This window comes from Mauremys mutica, chromosome 4, assembly GCF_020497125.1.
Source record: "Mauremys mutica isolate MM-2020 ecotype Southern chromosome 4, ASM2049712v1, whole genome shotgun sequence".
Classification (NCBI taxonomy): Eukaryota; Metazoa; Chordata; order Testudines; family Geoemydidae; genus Mauremys; species Mauremys mutica.
Window position 1 is genome coordinate 88,353,513 of NC_059075.1, and position 26,002 is coordinate 88,379,514.

Genomic DNA, 26,002 nt, shown 5'->3' on the forward strand with positions numbered 1-26,002 from the left:
CCTTGTTGTCCTTCCTTCCTCCCCCTCCTCCTTGGCATGGTCCCATGTGGTCCCTCTTCCTGCTCTGCATGATTCACACGGTCCCGGATCCTCCTCCCCCTGCACGTGATACCTCGTTGTTCTTCCTCTTTTGCTGCGGATCCCTCGTGGCCCTTCCACTTCTTCTGCATGGTCCCTCATGGTCCCTCTTTCTCATCGTCCAGGCAGTCCTTCACAGTTCATCCTCCTCTGCACAATCTCTCATGCATATTGCAGCTTGTTGCTTCTTTTTTTTTTTGATCGGCTCCTGGCAAGCAAGGGCCAGAGATGGAGACAGTCAGGGTGCACAGTGGGCCCACCACAGTCCCAGACTGCACGTTGGGGGGGATCTAGTCACATACAGTGTTGGGGTTTTAGGCATTAGCTTGTTTTGGCCTTGTTTTGATATGGGATTAGCTTGATTTTTGGCTTATTGTGAAAGTCGGGGTGCTTATTTACTGCGTGAAAGTTGGCATCTGAAGTGCAAACTGCAGTTTTTCAAAGGCTGAGAACTTGGCCAAATGTGAGTGGTCCCTGACTGAGGAGTGAGAGCCTCCTAGCTCCATTCTGCGCTGTGGTTATCCCCTACAATGGTGAATTGGATACCTTGTAAATTCCCCCCCCCCGACCTCCCATTCAGGCAGCATAGAGGTGGGGGAGTAGAGGCTGTGCTGCATTGTCACCATTGGTGAGGTCATTTTATTTCATGTCAGACCCCTTTCTCTGTGCTGGTTGGATCCATGCAAAGTGGTTATTCCAGCCATAGGGTTGTGATAGTCCTGCAGCCTCTATAACCCCAGTGATGTGGGGGGGAGTTGCGGTTCGCAGGAGATACAGTGGCTAGGGCTCTAGCCTGAGACTTGAGATACCTGAATTCACTTCCCAGCCATAGACTTCCTGGGTGACTGTGGGCAAGTCACTTAGTCCCTCTGTGTCTCAGTTCCCATCCATAACATGGTGATAATAGCACTGCTCAATGCCACTGGGATGTTGTGAGCATCCGTATATTAATGATTATGAGGTGGTCAGTTACCCCAGGCACAGACAGATGTAAGTGTTGGAATGTTGTGCTTTCTAGGAATGTTTACATTTCTCAGTTGTGGGGAACAGGTGTTTTGGGGCTGTGGGTTTTAAGAGACACTCAGACAAATGCATTTAAATCACTTCAATGTGTTATATATTTGAAATGAAGGAAAACATGACAAAGTTGTGAAGTACATTGTTTAATCTCTTCATAGGAGACATAGTAACGTTTGACAACTGGCGTTTACTGCATGGTCGCCGGAGCTACCAGTCAGGAACAGAAATATCCCGTCACCTCGAAGGTGCTTATGCAGACTGGGATGTGGTAATGTCAAGACTCCGACTCCTGAGGAAGATCGTCCAGAATGGCATTTAAACTTTCTTATGGTTTAATAATTAGCAACGCCTTGGACGGTTCATCTTTCTTTTAAAAAATACAAATGTATTGGATTTCCAACACCAAGCGTACATTTTAAACCTTTGCTAATGTAACCTTTGAAAGACTGAATATATTTTTCAAAGGTATGCTTTGTTGAAAACAATATATCTCGCTGTATATCTTTATTCTGCTGTCATTATAAGTGGTATTACAACCTGCTGTACTAGTCTGAAACTGGTTAGATACAATACACTACAAATAAGCCTTCCCTTCTCAAAAATCAGTCTCTCTGGGTGAGGCATCAAGAAAAGTCTTTCACGTGTCACCCATTAAGGGTTTGTAACGGACAGCAGCTTTCTGTGAATTTTATATCTATTTTCAGAGATATAAAACCATTTTATATATAATGACTCGTTTTCTTTACCTCATCCCCAAAAAACCCAATAAAAGCTTTAGCATCTGCAGTGATGTTAACAAGCAATTCTACTCTGGAAAGTGACTGTTCAAAAATAGCATCTTCTTACTCAACAGATCTGCTCTTTGTGTATGTTCAAAGCCACTCCTGCTTAATTTCACACCCATGAGTAAGTTTTTTTTAGTACTTTTTATTCCAGTTAGCTCTAAAGAGTCCATACAGCTATAGGAGAAGAGATGGACTCATACCCCTCCTTAGCAGCAGTAGTATTACAATACTACCTAACATCCAGAGATCAGACCCCTATTGCAGCGGTTGCTTTGCACATTCTTAGTAGAAGACTCTCCCTGTCCTGAAGAGCTTACAGTCTGTACAGCCAAAGGAAGTGTTTTTGGCCCCATTTTACAGCTAGGAACTGAGGCACTGAGAGATTCACATGGGGGACTAGGCTCAGCATTGCAAAGCCTAACTTTTAGGCACTTTGCCACCAAGTGGAATTCACAGCCCTGAGTTAGGCACCTGGGCTCCCTATACAACACAAGGGGAGAATTAGTTGCCTAAAGGTAGGATTCACAAAAGGCAGTTGATTGAGCTGGGAGCTGCCTAAGATAGCCAGTAGGAAATGCCAAGGAGAGAGTTGTGTCCTAAACCCCACTCTTCGGTAGGTGGTAGGTGCCTAACTCCAGGCATCTCCCTCCACTTCTCAGAGTTTGGGCATCATATTATAGTCTGAAGTGACAGCATACGCTTGTGATATGTCACAAAACCTAGCTTTTAGTAGCTATCTGATTCCTCAGTGTTTCCTTCATTTTCCTTCAAAAAATGTGCAGGCAGTCTGTTTGTACAGTTCTATTAAAACCAAAACCCCATAGCACTGTGTTTGAATTGTACATTAGTTTTCATATATATCATTTGCCACATAGTGGTGTTAAAGTCAATTATAACTATAAAGCAAGACACCTGGCTTTATACAAATGCTTACTGGGGAGAGCCATTTTGTGCTTTATTTTTCTGAGAGCCATTTTAGTCATATGCTTATGTATTATTAAAAGTTGTTTTGGAACTGATTAGCACATTGGATTTTGGCCTAATACTCCATAACTGTTTCCTACAGTAGCAAATGTTTTGCGCATGTTCTGGAGAATGGTGGCTAAGAGAGATTTTTCCAAAGAGAAACTTATAGCGATTTGATTGGTTGTGTATATGCCCAGTGCAGCCAAATTGTCTTATCTCTATAGTAACCAATCAGCTACAGAAGCTAAACTCTGATTCGGGTGATTGCACTGAGCAGTGCATCCTCTCCTACAGCAATGCAGGTGCAGTATTCACCCAGGTGAACCTGGGGAATGTGCAAAAGCATGCAGTTGTTTGGTGCTAAGGGTGTGCAGTTTGGTTAGCATGTACTGGTGACTGGACCCCACCTATCTAGAAGACGGTGCTGTTGCTTTTCGACACAGTGGAACCTATCTACTGGGCATGAGAGAAATAGCCTGTTTGTGCCTAGAGAGAAGTGTCCCATGCCCTCCTGTCACGCTGTGTGTGGCCTTTAGCAGCTAAGACTGCAACCATAAAATCTGAGCTAGTGTCCAGAGAGGTAAATGGCAAAACTCCCAGTGGTGCAGGATCAGGAGTACAGAAAGCATGAATTCAGCCCTTTTGCCATCGTAAGCTGTGGATTTGCTTGTGTACATGTTTTGCGTACATCTGTGACACCAAGTGTAAAGTGGAAGGTAAATAAAAACAAACTACCTCTCCTGTTCTTATGTCCCTGCTTTGTGTACATTTATGTTCATGTAATATTCATGTTACCCCAAAACATTAAATGTTGATTTTTAAAAATGAAAGCTGTGCTGCTTAGTTGGCACGTTCCATTTATGAAAGGCGTGTCCTGTGTGCTAGAATGACTAGTTTTATATTCAGAGTCATGAAATGTGCTATACACGTGAAGCCTTTGAATGTCAGAGTCTTGATTTCCATGGTAAGAAAAGCTAATTTTACTGCTTTAACTCCCTGACTTTTTCTGCCTGTTCCAAGGACACTTTTCACTGATGATGTGTGTGTCTGTTACAAACATAAAATTATTCATGAATCTGCAACCTCAGGGACAGTGATGGCATTCATTTCACATAGGTATGTATGCATGCAGCAATAATTAATGCACTTCTTTATTAGCAAAGCATGTGGCAGAGTGTTTTGTTTCAAAAATAGCAGGGTAGGAATGTGAACGAGGCTATGGAGGATCATAGGATTGCAGCAGCAGAAATCAATAGAAGTTAGGCACCTACCTATGGGGCCTGGACCCTGGTTCCCAGTGGGGTTGGGAAGGAGGCGGTACCATGGCCAGCCATACTGGAGGCTGAGAATGAGTATAGCAGTGTACACACTCCCATTGCACACTGGGGAGCGCCAGACTTTTTGAATGCTTCAGGGTGTTCCCACTGGCTGCAGTGGAGTTAAAGAACACTTTACAGTGAGCTGCATGCAGTCAGGGCCGGTGCAACCATTTAGGTGACCTAGGCAGTCACCTAGGGCACTAGGAGTTATGGGGTGGCATCATTTTCTTCGGCAGTGGCCGGATCTTCGGCTGCCCGGGTCGCCGCCGGCATTTAGGCAGAGGGAGCTGGGGCAAGGGAGTGCGGGGAGGGCCGCCTGCAGCAAGTAAGGGGGGAGGGGGCGGCACGCAGGGGAACTCCCCGCCCCAACTCACCCCCGCCCCGCCGCCTTCCCGAGCACGCCATGGCTGCTTCAGTTCTCCCGCCTCCCAGGCTTGCGGCGCCTAAGCTGATTGGCGCCGCAAGCCTGGGAGGCAGGAGAAGTGAAGCAGCCACGGGGTGCTCATGCATGGAGCAGGGGTGAGCTGGGGGGGGGTGCCTCAAGGGGGAAGCTACCACGGGGGGGGTGCCTGAGGGCGGGGGCTCGGGAACGGGGGAAGGCGCAAGGTGGAAGTTTTGCCTAGGGCACGAAACATCCTTGCACCAGCCCTGCATGCAGTGGACACAGCCTAGCCATAAAGGTCTGTGGCCACAGTAGTATATAGGAACTTAATTGAGAATGTTTTAAATAAAGAGGTAAAATGATTGTGTAAGACAAAGCACATACTACTGACACTGCTCTAGTAGCGCACAAACAAGATCTAATGACACTTCTGTGAGATGGGTTATAATATTATCACAGGTTTACAAATGGGGAAAGTGAGGCACAGGGGTTGAATGACTCAGTCTGTTGTCAAACAGGGCCTACAACTCAAGGGTTGCTAACTGCTAGTCCTGGGCTCAACTCACAAGATCATGCCCCCCCCTCCGGTCAAAAGTTTCATCCCACAACAAACTTTTAAATGCCAACTATGCCCATTCTGGTAAGAGATGTTTTATCTGCAGTTAACTGAGAGTTGGCTTATTTCAATCACACAGGGTGGTTTGGTTTCATGGCACCATTGACGGGTGTTCTTTCTCCAAAAGAACTCTTTACTAGAGCACAGGGCTACTCTAGCTGCCATAAGCAGGCAGCCAATGCTCCCTCCAGCACTGCTTTAAAAGATGGCATAGGCATAATTTGACTTCTGTATTGCAGGGGGGCTCCAGCCAGGCCAATGGAGGGGTGTGTGGGGGGGAGGGGGGGTAGATGTAGGTGTAGTCTGGTCCTGTCCAGTGCTTTCAGGGCAGGGCCCACTGTGGGCTCACTGCTGGCCTGTGGGAGCTACATGCCTGCCCTCATATTTGTTTGTCTTCCACGGGGCCCTAGGGGGCAAATTTAACAAGGGCCATGGGTTGGCCAATGTGCAGGAGGCCACAGCCCAGAGGGGTGGGCTCTGGCTGGAGGTGAGGGCTCTGGGGTGGGGCTGGGAAAAGGGGTTGGGGTGTGGGAGGGGGCTGGGGGCATGGGCTTGCAGTGGGAATGGGGATGAGGGGTTTGGGGTGCCAACAATGAGGGATGCGGGAGGGGGTTCCGGGGCCTGAGGGGTTTGGAGTGTTGGAGGCGGCTCAGAGTTGGGGCGCAGGGTTGGGGTGTAGGAAGGGATCAGCGTGGGGATGAGGTGCAGGGCAGGGCTCTGGCTGGGGCGGAGGCATTCAGCATGTGGGAGGTATAGGGGGTTCGGGTGCAAGTTCTGCGGTGTGGACAGCAAGGCAGGGGTTCAAGGTGCAAAACGGGGCTCCGGGCTGGTGCTGTGGGGTTCAGACTGTGGGAGGAGGCTCAAGGTTGGGAGTGTTGATGCAGGCACTGAGATTGGGCCAAAAATGAGTGGCTTGGGGGCTCAGGGCTGCAGAAGAGGTTGGACCCAGCTCTGAGCCTGCACCCCAGGAATGAGGAGTCTGGGGTGCAAAACAGGGCCGAGTGGTCTGAGGTGTGGGCAGGGGTGCCAGGCTGGGGCTGAGGAGTGTGGGTGGGGGCCAGCAATGTGGGAGGGGGCTGGGGGTGAGGGGGCTGGCTCTGGCTGGGATGGGGCCAGGGATGAAGGTTTTGGGGTACAGGAAGGGGCAAGGGGGTGCAGGCGCCAAGCATGAGTTTGGGTGTGGAAGGGGACTCCAGGCTGGGAAAGGAGGTTGAGGGGGGCGGGGCAGCCAATGAGAACTGCTGATCCAGCCTTCCGTGCGCAGAGCCTCCCGGGCCGCCCACAAATCTAGGGGCCGCAGTGACCTGGTGGCCACTTCTGGGAGCCATGCGGTGCCAGAGCAGGCAGAGAGCCCGCCTTAGGCCTGGGCACCCCCCGCTCCTGACCAAACTTTTAACAGCCCGGTCAGCAGTTGAGCCCGGGGCCTTTTTCAGCAGAGCGTTCTGGTTGAAACCGGACAGCTGGCAACCCTGGGCCCTCTGCCCACCAGCTAGCAGCACTGCTTCACCCTCTGCCACCCACCGGGGGCACTGGACTCTGCTAGCCGTCGGCCAGGGCCATCACTGGCTGCCACTCTAACACTGTATACAGTCGGGGGCTGGGAACAACCCCCTCCCCCCCTCAAACGCTGCCTGTTCTAGATAGCACAACTTAGGGCAACTCTCAGCTTACTCTGAGTTACACAGGGTTGATTTTAGGGCCCAGTCATGCCTAGAATTATAGGAATCCTAATAGTTGCTTAGGGCCACTTTGTTTTCCTCTACCCCCAAAATCTGCATGGTAGGACTAACACTCGTGTGCACAGGAGGGCCAGCTGCAATAGTGGTACCTGCACCGTACTTGCCTTGGGCTCCCACACCTGCAAACACTACCACCTAGAATGCTTCCTGTGGTCTCCTTAACTTCTTTGGAACTAGTCATGGTAGTAAGTTGACTGCCCTGTAGTAAGTGTTTGCAGGACTGGGCCCTTAAGAAGCGTTGGACTGGGGCTTGGAGAGAGAGGCCACACTTAGGGGTCAGCAACCTTTCAGAAGTGGTGTGCTGAGTCTTCATTTATTCACTCTCATTTAAGGTTTCGCGTGCCAGTCATACATTTTAATATTTTTAGAAGGTCTTTTTCTATAAGTCTGTAATCTATAACTAAACCATTGTTGTATGTAAAGTAAATAAAGTTTTTAAAATGTTTAAGAAGCTTCATTTAAAATTAAATTAAAATTAAATTAAAATGCAGAGCCCCCCGGACCAGTGCCCAGGACCCTGGCAGCGTGAGTGCCACTGAAAACCTGCTCGTGTGCCACCCTGGTGTAGAATGTTAGGCTTCGCGGCACATGATTTTGTGTTTAGTTTTTCTTCTTTAAACTTCATGAGCAATGATAAATGTCCTGAGTCATTGTTTTTAATATACTGTAATCAGTTTCAATACCAGTTGAAAGCAGATGGGTTGAGCATTTCAATACATGCCCTTCCTGAGGGGAATCACTTGTGTACAGCTTCATGTATACCACTACTGTGCTACCTGCAGAATGTGCCAGTTACTTTAAGCTGGATTGTGGGTAAACCCATTAAAAGAGCAAAAATATCTAACGTTTATTTTGGGTACTAGGCTGGGCTGGTGGCCTCCAACAGCACTACCTGAAGGCTGGGTACCTACACGTGACAGGTTTGCACTTTAAGCTCAACATCACGTGGAATAAAAAGGTGACTTTATAATAAAGCTAAATATTTATTTAAATGTATTGAGCCAGATCCTTGATCTCACTGTGCTATTCCAGCAGGGCAAAGGGACTATAACGAGCAACAAAGACTACCACAAGACCAAAGGCACAGCCCATGAAATTAAAGTGTGGAAAATTAAAAACTGATCAAAGGAAATAATTAAACTGTGAGACTCATTGTCACAGGAAATAATAGGCCAAGATGCACAAAGAGATTGGCCATTTCTATGCATAGCAAGAATATCCAAAGTTATCGTTAAAGACAACAGAAATGTTGGAAGTGATATTAAATCTCATACTTCTGGTGCACACATCAGGCTGAGAACTCGGCGGGGTGGGGGGGGGAGAGGCACTTTGTACCATATCTGCATATTGCAGGATTATTACACCTTCCTATGAAGTAACTGGTGTAGGCCATTGTCAGAGATTTGCTATTGGACTTGATTGAGCCAGTCTGGCTGTTCCTAACACAGCAAAGAGATTTGTGGGTGATGATCAGCAACTTCTCCTTCCTCCTTGCTTGGCCCTCCCACTGTAGCTGGGGAAAAGGGAGAGGGGCCAAGGTAACCACTGTGCTCGAGCTTGCCCCAGCTCCTGAAAAGGAATCTTAGAACCATCAACAGCTGAGGCAATTTAGAGTAGCCCTAAGGCTATTGTAAATTGTTCCAAAGATCAACCCAGATCCTGAGCAGCCGGAGGACTGGGACGCTGCCTTTCAATTGTCTAGCTGGAGATAAGCTGCTTTAATAGTTAAAGTCAAACATTTTATGTATTTTAACAACTTTTTATCTGAAAAAAAAAAAAACCACTCAAAAGCAGGCAGAGAATTTTCTTTGTTGATGTGACACAATGTGTCTCTTGCCACAAGCCAAAGCAAGACAAACTCTCTAAACATGTGGATACCAAAGGGCAGGGCCGTCCTTAGCCATAAGCAGAATAGGCAGCCGCCTAGGGCACCACTAGGTCTGGGGGCACTGCTCTGCCGGACAGACAGGAAGCAGTGGAGCATGTAAGAGCAGGGCTGCTGGGTCCTAGAGAGAGCCGAATGCAGCACAGTCTGAGGGAGGGGATTGGCTGCTGGCAGGGCCGGCTCCAGAGCCCAGCGGGGCAAGCACCCGCCTGGGGCGGCCCTTTCCCGGGGGGGCGGCAGGCTGGGCCGGCGGACCTGCCGCAGTCATGCCTGCGGGAGGTCCACCGGAGCCCCGGGAGCAGCGGACCTGCCGCAGGCATGACTGCGGAGGGGACGCTCGGCCAGCGGCTCCGGTGGACCTCCCGCAGGCATGACTGCGGACGGTTCGCTGGTCCCGCGGCTCGGCTGGACCTCCCGCAGGCATGCCTGCGGCAGCTCAACCGGAGCCGCCGGACCAGCGAACCGCCCGCAGCTGCGGGAGGTCCAGCCGAGCCGCGCGACCAGCGGACCCTCTGCAGTCATGCCCGCGGGAGGTCCGCTGCTCCCGCGGCTCGGGGGCGCCTCCCGGGCATGACTGCTTGGGGCGGCCAAAAACCTAGAGCCGCCCCTGGCTGCTGGGGTCTCTGGGAAGGGGTGGGGGAAGGAACACACCTGTGAGTGTGACTCTTTCCCCCGGTGTGAGGTGAGGCAGGCTCTGCAGCTCTGGCAGTATCCTTTGTTGTCCACCATAACATCCATTCTTCTCCCCCGTGCCCCACGGAGCACCCCACCTTTCTCCCTCCCCCCACAGAGCACCGCTTTTTCCCCCCTCCCCTCCCTGGCTGCCTGCTGAAGAATGAAAGTGAAAATAACTCACTTCCTTGGCAGGCAGCCAGGATTGGAATGGTCGCATAGGACTGGGCTGGGGATAGCCAGATAGCATGTGCAAAAAATCAGGACAGGGGATTGGGGTAGGGTGAACAGATGTCCCACTTTTATAGGGACAGTCCCAATTTTGGGGTCTTTTTCTTATATAGGCTCCTGGTGCCTATATAAGACAAAGCCCCAAATATCGGGACTGGCCCTATATAATCAGGACATCTGGATCTGGTCACCCTAGCTGGGGAGTGCATCTCTCCCCAGGGCGGAGCTGCACAAGGCAGGATTAGCTGCTGTGGCTCCATGTGTGCCCTGTCCCTGAGATCAGATGCTGTGCTAACTTCACCAGGGTCCGTTGGGCTGGCGGAGGTGCCTATTGGCATGTGATCAGACCTGAGGATTTGCTGCTGCTGTTGCCACTCTGCACCCCAAGAGGTGGATTTTGGGGTTCTGCAGTTTTCCACCTATCTCCTCCTCTACTTCAGCTGTTGGACCAGCAGGCTGGGGGGTGAACCAAGCATGAAAGCAGTGCTGTGTTGCCATTTAGATTGTCATTTAACAAATTTGTTTGCCAAAAATGCTTGCTAACAATCCTGAATTCAATTTCAATTTTTAAAGAAAAAAAAATCAATATCTTAGCCAAAAACAGAAAATTAAGTTGTTGACAATTATTTGTGACAAGTTTGGTATGGGGAAGGGAGTGGGCCAGTTTTCATCAGAGAAACAAAAAATGTTGACTGACTTTCCTATAGCCCTGTTACTGCTAAATAGAGCCCTCCAACAACTGTAATATGCTCATCTCCTTACTAGTGTATAGAGCAGTGGTTCCCAAACTTTAACAGCCCGCGAACCCCTTTCACTAAATTGTGAAATGTCATGAACCCCCTCCTAAAAATGAATATTTTCAGGGATTTAAGTTTAAATTTCCTCAGTGTGATGGATGCACCGCTCTTCCTGGGGTTCAGGCTGGGGTTCGGGCTGCCAGCTCCCCCACTGACAGGGGCAGGCCTCAGGCTGCCAGCCCCAACTGCCCAGCCCCACTCTTCCTGTTACTCGGGCTGCCAGCCCCGCACAGAGCACTGGAGTTCAGGCTGCCGGCTCCGTTGCTGACCACCAGCCCAAACTGCCCGACCCCGCTCTCCGTGGGGCTTGGGGTGTCTGCCCTGCAACCAGGTCCCACCTGCTGTCTCCAATGCCCAGGGTCCTCTGGCCGCCATGAGTGAAATTTTTCTGGTGAATCCCTGTAACGTTCTGCGAATCCCAGTTTGGGAACCACTGATATAGAGCAGGGGTCAGCAACCTATGGCACACGTGCCAAAGGTGGCATGCCAGCTGATTTTTTATGCTCTGGGGTTCCGGCTGCTGCCCCATTGCCAGCAGGGGTCCCGGCCACCGGCCCCACTCAGCACCCGCTGCTGGCCTGGGGACCCCCAAGAAACCCCAGGCTGGCAGCGGGCTAAGCAGGCCAGCAGCTGAGACCCCGGCTGAGCCACTCAACCCACTGGGGTTCCATTCACTCAGCTGGCAGCAGGCTGAGCGGGACTAAATTCAACGAAATAGGAAAACGAGCAACTAATGACAAAGTGCAAGAACCTAGAGAGCCTCCTGAAGCACGGTGATAGCTTTGATTTAAATGGACTTGAACTGTACGAAGAATTGAGTACACTGTCATCAATGTTGCCACATGCAAAATCAGTGATGGACATTGTACAGTTTATTCATACCAGCAAACTTGTTGTGATATATATATATCCTAATGTGTACATTGCCACTCGTATTCTACTGACAATTCCTGTAACAGTAGCATCAGGAGAACAGAGTTTCTCAAAACTAAAGCTCATTAAAAACTATCTCCGCTCTACAATGAGTCAGGAACGCTTGACTGGTCTTGCTATTCTTGCAATCGAACAAGACGTCACTTTGTCTTACGATGACATTACTGATTTTTGCAGCCAAAAAAGCCAGAAAGATTGCTTTTAATTAAAAACAAATCATTGTTTCAATACCTCTTCATATAAATTTCCAATAAAATGTTGACAAATTTAAAAAAATATATTATTTGCATCATTCTGTCAAATCAGAATTTTTTCTATAGTGCTACTTCTTTAGTGCTAGTCCATCAGCATTACAGTGTGCTTAATTAACTTAAACTGGTTTTAATAACATGCATGTGGCAAGTTTTCCAATACTGTAAGCTTATCTTTGTGTTGCTCAGATCAAGTCAGGCACAGGGGCACCAGTTTAATAATCCTGCCTAGGGCACCATAAATCCTAAGGACGGCCCTGCCAGAGGGTGGTTTCTATAACCATCCTTTCTTCCCCACCAGATATTTAAAGCAATAGCTTATAATCAATATTAACCAATTATAACCATATTAACCTTATCATAGAATCATAGTATTCAAGATCAGAAGGGACCATTATGATCATCTAGTCTGACCTCCTGCAAGATGCAGGCCACATAAGCCGATCCACCCACTCCTGAACTAATTCTCTCCCTTGACTCTGCTGTTGAATGCTCCAAATCGTGATTTAGAGACTTCAAGTAGCAGATAATCCACCAGCAAGCGACCCCTGCCCCATGCTTCGGAGGAAGGCGAAAAACCTCCAGGGCCACTGCCAATCTACCCTGGAGGAAAATTCTTTCCCGACCCCAAATATGGCGATCAGCTGAACCCCGAGCATGCAGGCAAGACTCTCCAGCCAGACCCTCTGGGAAAGGGCTAACAATATCCCAACATTGACCCTGAAATAATTCCTAATTACCAGTGTGGCACGTTATTGACCTATTGACTAAACCCGTTATCCTATCATACCATCCCCTCCATAAACTTATCCAGCTTAATCTTAAAGTCATGGAGGTCCTTCGCCCCCACTGTTTCCCTCGGTAGGCTGTTCCAGAATTGCACTCCTCTGATGGTTAGAAACCTTCGTCTAATTTCAAGCCTAAATTTCCTAACTGACAATTTATATCCGTTTGTCCTCGTGTCCACATTAGCACTGAGCTGAAATAATTCCTCTCCTTCCCTGGTATTTATCCCTCTGATATATTTAAAGAGTGCAATCATATCTCCTCTTGTCCTTCTTTTGGTTAAGGAAAACAAACCGAGCTCCTCAAGTCTCCTTTCATACGACAGGCCTTCCATTCCTCGGATCATTCTAGTGGCCCTTCTTTGTACCCGTTATTAACCAATATTCAATCCACACTGCCCTTTCTGGTTATTTTTGTAAAGTATTTAAAGAAGTAAAGATCACTAGAGATGCATTGCAGTTGATACAGAGAAGCAGCAGCAATCTTATATAGGGCTGTCAAGTGATTAAAAAAATTAATTGCAATTAATCGTACAATTAAAATGATTAATCACTCTGTTAAACAACAATAGAATACCATTTATTTTAAATATATTAATTTTGATTATAACACAGAATACCAAGTGTACAGTTATATTATTTTATATTTATATTATATTATTATATTTATATTATTTTTTGTTAGAAATATTTGCACTGTCAAAATGATAAACAAAAGGAATAGTATTTTTCAATTCACCTAATACAAGTACTGTAGTTGAATCTCTTAATCATGAAAGTTGAACTTAAAAATGTAGCCTTATGTAGCAAAAAAAAACTGCATTAAAAAATAAAACAATGTAAAACTTTAGAGCCTACAAATCCACTCAGTCCTACTTCTTGGTCAGCCAATCACTCAAACAAACAAGGTTGGTTACAATTTGCAGCAGATAATGCTGCCTGCTTCTTGTTTACAATATCACCTGCAAGTGAGAACAGGCCTTCGCATCGCACTGTTGTAGCTGGCATTGCAAGATATTTACATACCAGATGCGCTGAAGATTCATATGTCCCTTCATGCTTCAACCACCATTCCAGAGGACATGCATCCATGCTGATGATCAGTTCTGCTTGATAACGATCCAAAGCAGTGCAGACTGACTCATGTTCATTTTCATCATCTCAGGCAGATGCCACCAGCAGAAGGTTGATTTTCTTTTTTGGTGGTTTGGGTTCTGTAGTTTCCACATCAGATTGTTGTGCCTAAAAGACTCCTAAAAGCATGCTCCACACCTCTCAGATTTTCAACGGCACGTCAGAATCTTAAACCTGGGGTCGAGTGCTGTAGCTATTTTTAGACATCTCACATCGGTACCTTCTTTGTGTTTTGTCAAATCTGCTGTGAAAGTGTCCTTAAAACAAACATGTGCTGGGTCATCATCTGAGACTGCTATAACATGAAATATATGCAGAATGTGAGTAAAACAGAGCAGGAGACATACAATTCTCCCCCTCCCAAGGAGGACAGCCACAAATTTAATTGACACATTTTTTTAACGAGCATGTTAAAACACTCTATTCCCCAGTTCCCCAAACCTCAGGGATGACTATTGGGCCATTTATCTATGCCAAAGTTCATAGGCCTCAAGCCTTGTGCTACCTGCTGAAGCCAATGTTTTACGGGAGACAGGCCTGTAGGTTCCTTGCATTACTGCTGGATACATGTTAAAGCTAGCTCTATGGGCTACCCAGGCCCTAGCCCTGCCCCTCCTCTTGGGTTTCAAGTACTTTTGTGGAGCCGAGCCAACATCCCTAGCAAGGTGAGAGTCCCATCATTCATTATTTGCACTGGGCATTCTCTGACCACTCCTACTTTGCCAAACCATCATAGTGAAATTGCTGTGCAGTGAAATTGTTGCAGTAGTGCAAAAATCATGTTTTCCTTTTCAGCTTGGCTTTGCCAGGTTCTTTCCTACTCACTTGCACTGCTGTTCTTTGCACGGTGATGAGCAAGCTGCAGGAGCAGACGATCTTTACACTGTGGTTGTTTGGACATAATGTGCTTGGCATGGAGCTCACATTTGTCCATTGTCAATCTCCTATCACTACTAATGGGACAGAAAAAAACATGATTTAGTCTGTCTGCATGAATAGCTCTCAAGGCTAGACATATCCTAAAGATGCAGAGGTCAGTAAAGAACTTGACTTCAACAACAGGTAAAGCTTTCCTCTGTTCTCTGCTTACTGGCAGTTAAACACTATCTAACTAGGAACCTAAGAAAGCTGTGGACAAGAAAGAAGGTTTATTGTACATAACATGCCAGCTGTTGACACTCTTATGGAGTTAGCAAGCACAGATCAGGACAGATGTAGGTACAGGGCACTTTATTATCCACATGTCTGGGAATTATCAGTACCAAGAACGTGATGCAGTATTACTGCACCACTGATTAGCAAGCAGGTTGTACTTCAGCTAGAGATTAAAAGACCAATTGTATAACTTAAGTAATACAAATGAACATTAGTTTATAGACTGATCAGACAAATATTCTTTTGAAGAAGTTCACAATGAGATGCAATCCTAATTTCCAACACACCTGCTGTCTCAGTTTAAACCTGATTGGAGTTCCAATTGTATTAGCAATAGTGTTGGTTCTATGTCAAAAATATCCACTGGGGATTACATTGATTCCACCAAACTCATCTGATTAATAACCAGCTAAGTGGTCCTCTGTTTTATAAATCATGCTGTATCATGGGACAAGAATAAATTGGCATATGTTGCAGACATACAGGTAATAATATTTTGAACCCATTCAGTCCCAAGGCAGGCTAAATCTTGTAGTATAACAACCATACCCTGTATAGCTAAGTAAATCAATGCATTCTTTATATAAAAAAGTCAGAACCCTAAGTGAGGTCTGAACATCTGGCCCTCATTATTCACACTAAATTAGATCAAAGTCTGCAACCAGTTGACCTCACTGATGATTGCACAGGTGTAACTGAGGGCAGAAATTGCCCCAGTAGTGATCATACATTTAATTATCTTCACTGGCATAAGATCAGCCTTTGACTCCCTCATCCCCACAGCTGTGCTGAGCTCAGCTCTAACATAGTTGAGAGTATTTAACCCATTCACACGGATGTTGATTCCATGTAACTAACAAGTGCCAGAGCTGACTCAGTCATTTAACGATTTCCTCAGAGCCTGCAGAAATTAGATGCAAAATTAAATTTGCTTTTAGTAGTAACCACTGTTTATTGCTTAGCAGTTTGTGGGCCAAATTCTGCTCTTAATTATACCAGCATACATCTGGGATAATTCCACTGATTTCAGAGTCTGGCTCTATATGTTCTGGTTTTAGCAACTTATGCTATAAGACATCACTCTTACAGCCTGTGGAAATTAATGAGACCTGCAGAGGTACAAGCAGAGCATGTTTCTGCTGTATTGTTTTGCAAGTGATTTTGTGCCTCAGTTTCACAGTTGTTCGCAATTTCAGCTACACAAATACAAGCTGAAGCAGTGGGCAAATTACTAGCAAACTGTACAAAGCCCTCTTCTTCATTTGGGAACTAGATATGCACCTAGAAGGTGCTGAGACCCTGAGCTTCATCTGACTAAATTTTCCACTTTCATTTTTATACATAAGTTTCATGTTATTATTCTATTACGTTAGTTTATTATTTAAATATATAGTTTTGTGCTGTAGTCCTGAATAGGCAAGTATCAGTACTACTGGAACGCCTCTGCCAATGTGACTTCTCACAGACTGTATGCAAGATCATGCTGAGCAGAGGACACTGTTTTGAGAACAAAATGGCATGCTCCATGCAGCAAAAGTGTCAAAAAGCCATTCCGATGCATTTCAGCCCCTTTGCAGTCCTCCTCAAAGGACAGACCCTTGCATAACCCACGCCAGATCCCCAGAAGTTCAGGCACCCCACTTTTGGAACCACTGGTCTAGGGTTAGGGCTTGAAACAAAATCAAGAATAGATATTGAGCTGTTCTTATAAGAATTTATGGACAAAAGTAGTAGAAATGTAATGAGATTGACTGATCTTGTGAATCTCCACTGAAATCTAGCAAGAATGGCAGCACTCCTGAGACTTTAGCCTTATCTAAAGGAGAGCTAGACAACAGGTCCTTTCCAGTTTTTGGATGCAACCGCAGCAATAAGGGCCAAGTTAGGCTCTGGCATTTGAAATTCAAGCCTCCTTGAATTCTAGGGAGTTTGAATTTAGTGTTGGCCTATCTCTTGGAAATCCTATCAGCAACAGACCAGCAACCCCATTTCAGCTGCTGCTATCTGTCTATTCATCGTCTCCATGATGGTGTACAGAATGAAGTGTGCTCAACTGGAAAGCACGGGAGTCAAAGGGAAGCCAGTTTCCAGGGGAATTTCATCTGTATCAGATGTTTAAGGTGAACCAATACAATACTAAAGATATTCGGGGTGCCTGCTGACAGCCTGACACCAAGCACAGACACTCTGAAGAATTGTTCACCTTGAGCAATGTCTTATACAAGTACAAGTACATAAAAGGTCAAGTAATAATGTCAGGTACATAAGAGGTAAATTGTTCTTTTTAACCTCTGAGGATAGGACAAGAATCAATGGGCTTAAACTTACTGCAGCAAGGGTGGTTTAGGTTGGACATTAGAAAAAACTTTCTGTCAGGGAGTTAAGCACTGGAATAAATTGCCTAGGGAGGTTGTGGAATCTCCGTCACTGGAGATTTTTAAGAGCAGGTTAGACAAACACCTGTCAGGGATGGTCTAGATAATACTTAGTCCTGCCATGAGTGCAGGGAACGGACTAGATGACTTCTCAAGGTCTCTTCCAGTCCCACAATTCTATGATTTCAGGGCCACACCTATTGGAAATGCATTTTATGAATGCTTTAATCACAAAACAGCTTCAAGGAGCTGAAAAGCCTTCTGATACTTGATTTTACACTAAACTATCGGAGGTGACCCTCTCTTACAAAATCTTTGGGGATGGTAATTGCTTCAAACACCTTTCAGCTAGTCTCTTAGTCTCACAAAATGAACTGTGGGCCAGTTTTGCCTTTTGGAAGAAACTTAAATTTAGACATTTAAAAAGAGTTAAAGCAGAGTTAATGTTCTGCATTTGTGTATCAGCACATCATCACCAATGGAGAAAGGGTGAGAATTTTTGTTTCAGCATAGAAATTGGTTAACACAGTGAGATGGCCAATGGCCAGACATAGCATGGAGTCACATACTGAAACCTCATGTCGGTATGGCCTGGTCTACACTGGGGGGGTGATGTGTCAATGTAAGATACGCAACTTCAGCTACGAGAATAGCATAGCTGAAGTCGATGCATCTTAGTTCGACTTACTTCCCATCCTCACGGCGCAGGATCGACGTCCGTGGCTCTCCCGTCAATTACGCTTCTGCCTCTCACCCTGGTGGAGTTCCGGAGTCGACGAGAGAACGTTCAGGGATCGATTTATCGCGTCTAGATGAGACGTGATAAATCGATCCCCGATAGATCGCTACCCGCTGCTTATTTTGGGCTTAATTGGTTTATGAGTTGCTTTTTGGTTAGTTTTTGGCTTGTAGCTTGTTGTTTCTTTTTTTTTTTGATCGGCTTCCAAGAAGCAAGGAAAGGGGGGGCAAGCAGGGGCAAAAAGGGGAGAGTGTCAGGGGTGCACAGTGGGCCCACCACAGTCCCAGACTACACACCGGGGGAATCTAGTCACAGAGTGTTGGGGTTCTTAGGGATTGGCTTGTTTTGGCCTTGTTTTGAAATGGGATTAGCTTAATTTTTGGCTTATTGTGAAAGTCGGGTGCTTATTTATTGCGTGAAAGTTGGCAACCGTGACACAAACATTTTTAAAGGAGTCTAATTTTCATTTTCTATGCTGAAAACTATCCTCTAAATTATGCTTCATCTGCCACTGAAGGACTTCCTGTAGAATCAAAGGTGCTTTGCTTCACTAAGGGTATGGCTACACTTGCAGGTGTGCAGCGCTGGGAGTTACAGCTGTCTTCGTACAGCTGTGTAGGGAAAGCGCTGGTGTGTGGCCACACTCACAGCTACCAGCGCTGCAGTGTGGCCTCATTTGCAGCATTTACAGTGCTGTTGGGAGTGATGCATTATGGGCAGCTATCCCAGTGTTCAAGTGGCAGCAACGTGCTTTTCAAAAGAGGGGGGTGGGTGGAGTGTGACAGGGAGCGGGGGAGAGAGAGAGAAAGTGGATTTTTGGAGCCGACACTGTGTATCAGCTCCCTGCCTTGCAAAATCTGAAAATTTCCCCGACCCCTTACTCTTAACTGCAAACAGCCTGCAGACCAGATAAGCAGCTGCTCCAACAGACTCCCTTTCTCCGCCCCGCCCCCGCTGTTTCTCTCCTCAAGCAAACACTCATCCCCCTGCCTGCCTCATTCACAGCAAGGTAGTGGGTTATCTCAATTGATTCTTCACAGTCAGTTACAGATTGATCACAGCAAACAAGAGCTGTGTTTGTTTTTTAGTTAAGCAGCTCCCGGAGCCCCGAGTTCACAACAAAACAAAGAGAGGCATCATAACAAAACAAAGAGTATTTAGTTAAAAGCATTCTGGGATATCTCCTAATACCCTGGAGGCCAATAACAGCGCTGGTGTGTGGCCACACTTTACGAGCAGTGCTGCATCACCAGCGCTGCACTCTTTATACCCCAAGCAGACACAGGTGTACGGCCAGCGCTGCAGCCAGGGAGTTGCAGCACTGGATGTGCCCTGCAGGTGTGGACAGTTACTAATTGCAGCGCTGGAAAGCCTCCACCAGCGCTGCAACTCTCAAGTGTAGCCATACCCTAATAATTGAGGGATTTAAAGGACCTGCAGAGATTTGAAGCTGAAGCCAAGGATTATCTTGCAAATTAGATTTAAAAAAAAAATCAATGCCCACAGAGTTTCTCAATACAAGGCCTAATCCAAAACCCAGTGGTGCCAATAAAGACTTCTATTAACATGAATGGGTTTTGGATGAGACCCATAGTCCACAAAGAATGTTTCTTACCCAGTAAAATAGGCTTGGCTGGCTTCTGCATCCCTTGGTTATGAACTGTGCATGATGGGACAGGGCTTCCATCTAGTGGCTTATTGCAGGATATCTGTTTTTCAGGCAGCTCCATTGCCCTGATTTATATAGTATGAAATTCTGGTATTTTGAGAGCACTCTGGTTGTGGTGCTACTGATCCCACAAAATAACCAAATCACAACACAATAAAAGGCACATTGTCCACTGCAGAGCAAAGAAATGGCTGCTAAACTGCTCATTCTGCTTTGATCGTACCAGTTGCATTAATGGCAAAGTTATCCATCTGAGTCTGGAAGCAATTTGGCTTCCTCACTGAGTTTAAGCTTAAAATATGCACCACCTTTGGTTTAAGCAAATCTGCATCAGTTTGGGGGCAGGGGGACTCGGCTTGCAGAAAATTCCCTTAAAAAAGGGACCACAACTTTAATAATAAAGTTATCCTTTAAGAAACTAAAGCCTGCACATTGCACTGTAACAGACATTTCATACACATGCAAGTGGAAGGCCAAATACATCCTAGTGCTCAGTGTTCATGAGGCATCCTGGTGATATCCATGACTCTGGGCTAGTGAAAAGATGGGTCACTGGTTAGGGTGCTTGCTTGGATCTCAGAAAAACAGTGCTCAATTCTCTGCTTTCCCCCTTCCTGTCCTTCATTTGTGAAATGGGGATAGTACTTTACCAGCTACCTCACAGCAGTCTTGTGGGGACAGAGATGGTGGGGTACTCAGACACTATGTAATGGAGGTCAAATAATATTTAAGTTAGCTCACTGCCCAGAGCAGTGACACACTGCATTTCCACTTGGCAAAACTCCTTGACAAACCACCTCCTAACCAAACAAAGATACAACTCCTGGCCCTTATCGGCTTGAGCTTTCCAAACCTCTTTCACCTCCCTTCAGGTTTGCCACCTTTTTTCAGAACAATGACTCCCAGGGCTGCCTCCCTCAAGTCTCATCTCCTGTCTGGAAAACAAGAAGCTAACCCTCCTTCCTGCAGCTTCTTCCTGGTTCCTGACACCTCTCTCACACCCTACCGTCTCCCTCCTAACTGCCGTGAACTCCTTCCTTTAAGTCCTCTCTGAGCCTGGCACACCATAGGTGAGAATAATAGAGCCCCCTCTTGCCCATTAACTCATTAACCCTTTTCTCAGCTCCGAATTTCCTACCATGCCCCTCCTGGAGCAATCACACAGGGCAATGGACCAGTGCCCCTTAAAGGACCAAGTCATCCTATGACAGAAGAGTAATCTAATAAAGAGATTACAGCTCAGTGATTAGAACACAGGACAGCAAGCATATTTGTAACTCTATCACCAACACCCTACATGACCTTGGGCATCTCACTTGACCTCTCTACAGCTTAATTTCCCCATCTGCTAAACAATGCTTTGAGGAGCCAAGTGTTTTTTTATTCTTGGCAGATGAAATAACACACAAGACAAAACAGTTGCCAAATCCTGTTTAGATAGCTGATCTTTTGTATTTGCCTAAAAAATACCATCTTAGCAAACATGCTGCCAGTTTTGCTTTCATTACCAGATCTACTTTGTCAGAACATGATGAAGAGTCTATGATCCTCAAAAGCTGACCTATTGTCTTCATACATTTTCATTTAGTCCATGAAAGATGCAGCCAATAAATCTATGGTGGTGTTTTGAGCAAAGCAGTGGTTCCAGTCACCTTTGATGTGGTTGAGGAGCATGGTATTCTATGTTCTCCAGCAAGCAATTTTAACACTACTGTCAGTCTCTTGTTTAGGACAGGGAAAGAATGACCTCAGAGTTCCTGCTGCCATGCATGACCATCCTTGCTCATAAACACATTCTGCTCTGCTGTTCCTGGAAAAAAAAAAAGAGCTGTCTTGAAAATTATTGTTATACATGTAAGTAGCATGAGCGCATAGATTCTAAGACCAGAAGGGACCATTGTGACCATCTAGTCTGACCTCCTGTATAGCACAGGACATAGAACTTCCCCCAAAATAATTCCTAGATGATATCTTTTAGAAAAACATCCAATCTTGATTTAAAAATTGAGAATGATCCACCATGACCCTTGGTAAATTGTTCCAATGATTAACTATGTTCAGTGTTAAAATTACACCTTATTTCCAGGCTGAATTTGTCTAGCTCTAACTTCCAGTCATTGGATTGTGTTATACCTTTCTATGCTAGACTGGAGAACCCATTATTAAATATTTGTTCCCTGGGTAAACACTTATCGACTATAATGAAGTCACCGTAACCTTCTCTTCATTAAGCTACATAGATTGAGCTCCCTGAGTCTATCACTACTGGGCATGTTTTCTAAACTTTTAATCACTCTCTCAACCTTCTCCAGTTTAGCAACATCCTTCTTGAATTGTAGGCCCCAGAACTGGACACTATTCCAGCAATGGTCTCACCAATGCCAAACACAGAGGTAAAATATCCTCACTACTCCCACTCAAGATTTCCATTTATGTATCCCAAGATTGCATTAACCCTTGTAGCCTTTTATTTTATTTAAAGTTAAAGTGCATATTGTTTGCTTGTGCCCAGTTTACAAAGTGATCTAGATCACTCTGAATCCGTGACCTCTTCATTATTTACCACTTCCCCAATTTGTGTGTTATGCAAACTTTATCGGTGATTTCTTCCAGACTATTAATAAAGATGTTAAATAGCACAGAGCCAAGAACCAGTCCCTGTGGGACCCCACTGGAAACAGACCCAGTCAATGATGATTCTCTGTTTACAGTTAGATTTTGAGAACTATCAGTCAGCCAGTTTTTAATCCATTTTATATCGTTCTAATTTTTTAATAAAAAATGTCATGCATACCAAGTCAAACACCTCACAGAAGACCAACACCTGATGTAACACAAAATGTGATAATTTTTAATGACATTACATAGTTTGACACAATCTATTTTCCATAATCCTATGTTGATCTGCATTAATTATATTACACTCCTTTAGTTTATTATTAATCGAGTCTCATATCAGCCACACCATTATCTTGCCCAGGATTGCTGTCAGGCTGTTAGGCTTATATTTAACTGAATCATGCCATTTACTCTTTTTAAAAATTGTCACAACATTAGCTTTCTTCCAGTCTTCTGGAAATTCCCTAGTCCTCTAAGACTTATTGAAAATAAATCAGCTCACATGAATTCCTCTCCTCCATTGGAAATGTTCCAGAATTAAAAAAAACACAAGAAACAAAGGATGGGTAAGATCTGTAAGAGCAAGGCATTCTCTCGCTCATTAATTTAAATGTTTTGTGTGTAATATAGACCTGACATAAGCCTGGTCTACACTTAAAATTTAGGTCAGGGGTGTGAAAAATCCATAGCCCCTGAGCACCACAGCTATTCTAACCTAATGCATAGTATGGACACTGCTAAGTCGATAGACAAAATACTTATGTTGTCAAGGAGGTGGAACAGTAATGGGGAAAAAACCTTCCTTTGCTGTAGTCCCAGGGGTGAAAGTAACTTACAGGACTTACCGGTACTGCCGGAGTCCTGAGGGGGCATGGCCTCATCTGGAAGAGGCGTGGCCTCAACTGGAAGAGGCAGGGCCTCAACTGGAAGAGGCAGGGCCTCTCAAGATTTAAAGGCCCTGGGGCACGGCTGTGGCTGGGAGCCCCAGGGCCTTTAAATCAACCCAGGGCTCCCAGCTGCAGAGGTGGCTGGGAGCCCCCGGGGCTCAGGGGCAAATTAAAGGGCCCAGAGCTCCGGCCGCTGTGGAGCTCCAGGCCCTTTACATCCCCCCCCGCAGCTCCATCTGCAGGAGCCACGGGCGGGATTTAAAGGGCTCTGGGCGGCCCGCAGCCGCGGAAGCTCTGAGCCCTTTAAATCCTGGCCCCAGCCTGGCCACTGGAGCTGCGGGCGGGATTCAAAGCCCAGAGCCCTTTAAATCCCCGCCGCGGAAGCTGGTGCGGTCCGGCATGGTGTACTGGCTCTTGCCGGTATGCCGTATCGGACCCTACCGGCTTACTTTCACCTCTGTGTAGTCCACATGGCATAGTTACAGTGGCATCGCTACGGGGATGCTGCTGTAGTGCCCAATATATAGACATGATGATATAACCTGAGACTGGGCTGATACAGTGAAGCAGGGATTTTTCTAATGTCTATAAACAATCAAACAAGCATAGAGTAACCTGCTTACACTGAACTCTGATACACAGGAAGATTAGGTTCAATGTGCGGCTCTACCACAGATTTCCTTGTGTGACGTTGGCAAGTCACTGAAGCCGCATTGGTGAGATTTGATGGGATTCTGTTCCCTGACCCAATCAGCATAACTCTTGGAATCAGCTTTCCAGCACGAGTTTGAAATTGGCTGAGCACACGTGTTCTCTAATATTTGCTTCAAATTAACCTATATCAGTGAACATCCCTGCCAGAGAGCACATTTGCTAGGAATTTTGTGAACAACCAAAGCAAAAGGAGCTGAAGCAAAGTCCATTTTTGTATCTGAGTGATAAATATACCATAGTTTAAAAAAACAACCCATGCAAAATGGAGAGGAATAGCTATCCTAATACATGAAAGTGTCACATGTGTGTCCTTCTCTCTAAACTTTAATGATGTTTTACTCACAATGATATAATGGAGGAGTTGTATTTTGGTTGCAAGTAAACACGTAGCCAGCTGGAGTACATCAAATTCTTTGATGTACCTTCTCACCATCTAGCCATCATTAATTCCCATGACTGTCACCTATGCGCCCTCTTGTGTTTTCAGGCATAATTAGCAAGTAGCTCTTTTGCCTTATCATAACTAGCTAGGGCAGGAAGACAGATTTTCACTGCAGGAGACTGAGCTTTTAGAGTGTTAAATTATAATAATAAACAAGGCAAAAGATCCTACCACACAAGGAGTAGTAGCATACTTTACTGCAGCTTCAAAATAATTACCACTTGCATGGTGTTGTGCAATCATTAACGGACTGATCTTCACAATACCGCCGTTGAGTAGATAATAATCATTACATCCTTTGTACAGTTAGAAAAACAGAGATACAGGGAGTTTACAAAAATCAGAGTTAGGATTAAAATTCAGGTGTATATAGCACACAGTCCTGTGCTCAGACCTCTAGACCAGGGGTCGGCAACCTTTCAGAAGTGGTGTGCCGAGTCTTCATTTATTCACTCTAATTTAAGGTTTCACGTGCCAGTAATACATTTTAATGTTTTTAGAAGGTCTCTTTCTACAGTCTATAATATATAACTAAACTACTGTTGTATGTAAAGTAAATAAAGTTTTTAAAATGTTTAAGAAGCTTCATTTAAAATTAAATTAAAATGCAGAGCCCTCCAGACCAGTAGCCAGGACCCGGGCAGTGTGAGTGCCGCTGAAAATCATGTGCCATAGGTTGCCTACCCCTTCTCTAGACTATATGTGCTTGAAGTAAGTAGGAAGAGACCGAGGCAGCAGCGCAAATGAGCCATACCAGTGGAAGGAAAAATACAATCACTGGATATCCCAAGACTTAAATGGTTCAGTTTTATATCTGCAGGGCAGACATAATTTCAGACAGTGCTTACTGGGACCTGGATATGGCAATAATCTTGTTTTACTTTTTAACCCGTCTAGATTCAGTCTGACAGCACTTGAGCCCAGTAACTCTTCACAGGAGGTTACTGATCTTCTGTTTGAACAAATTAATTGTGGTACTTTGTTTTGAGTGAGTAACAATGTTTGATGTCATTTTCCTTGTTAAATATGGTTATCCCTGCAGGTATGTACTTTTTCCTATAAGTGAAACTGTATCAACATAAACTCATCCTTTTGTCTCTTATGCTAAGACGCACAAGTGCACACACACAAAAATGTTGACTACTGAAGTTTGAGAATATGAGTTTTGAGCTGAAAGGGCAACAGAAATTACCTTTCAATGTCCTTAACATTATTTGAGTTGTGTAGAATGAACATCTCCATGCGAGATAGAAAGTGTGCTGTGATGAAGTAACTAAGCTAGTGGGTAAGCGAGAAAGCTAGCTGGGTGTGCCAGAAAGCAGTTGGGTGGGTTAGGTACATTAATGTCAATGCTCACTGAGGTGAACATTCTTAAAATGTTTGCTGGCGCTGTGCATCCTGTGCTGGAAAAATGTGCTCTTCTGTTTTGTTTTTAGAGACTGTTGTACTAATGTGACTTCCAGATGTTTCAACTATGGCCCCTCTCAGTGTGAAAACATGCTGGGCAGGAATCAGTCCCTGGTCCTGATTTCCAGCTTCCGGGCAATCAGACTATATTGATGTTGGCTCATGAGCCAGATGACTTGCTGTCAAGTCAAATTAAGAATGCAAAAAAACAAAAAACAAAAAACAAGAACCCAACAAAGCAGTGCATTGGCCTGTCAATTTGTTCAGTCACTGATCGCATTCATATCCCATAAGCCAGAAAAGAGCAGCTGTGTTTACATCCTCATAGTCCGCCCTCCCCATTCTAATTAATTCATGGCCTGTTGATCATCCTCTGAATACAGTACAGTATCATTGAGAGGA

The 26,002-nt window shown here is 45.4% G+C and overlaps 1 protein-coding gene and 1 long non-coding RNA gene across 5 annotated transcripts in view; one reads left to right on the forward strand and one right to left on the reverse strand.

Annotated features, from left to right (window-relative positions):
* BBOX1 (gamma-butyrobetaine hydroxylase 1) overlaps positions 1 to 3,928 on the forward strand; it is a 101,125-nt gene extending 97,197 nt beyond the window's left edge. For all 4 annotated transcript variants that reach the window (XM_045015850.1, XM_045015853.1, XM_045015849.1 and 1 more), the window contains exon 8: positions 1,257 to 3,928. In XM_045015850.1, the coding sequence (XP_044871785.1) occupies positions 1,257 to 1,417 (161 nt within the window). In that variant the 3' untranslated portion in view covers positions 1,418 to 3,928. The remainder of the gene's footprint in view (positions 1 to 1,256) is intronic.
* Positions 3,929 to 13,649: 9,721 nt separating this feature from the next.
* The window catches only part of LOC123370247, a 117,335-nt gene continuing 104,982 nt past the window's right edge, over positions 13,650 to 26,002 (reverse strand). Inside the window, exons 6-8 of the long non-coding RNA XR_006579324.1 lie at positions 21,184 to 21,341; positions 14,419 to 14,546; positions 13,650 to 13,850 (exon numbers count right to left, since the gene is read on the reverse strand). This is a non-coding gene — a long non-coding RNA (uncharacterized LOC123370247). The remainder of the gene's footprint in view (positions 13,851 to 14,418; positions 14,547 to 21,183; positions 21,342 to 26,002) is intronic.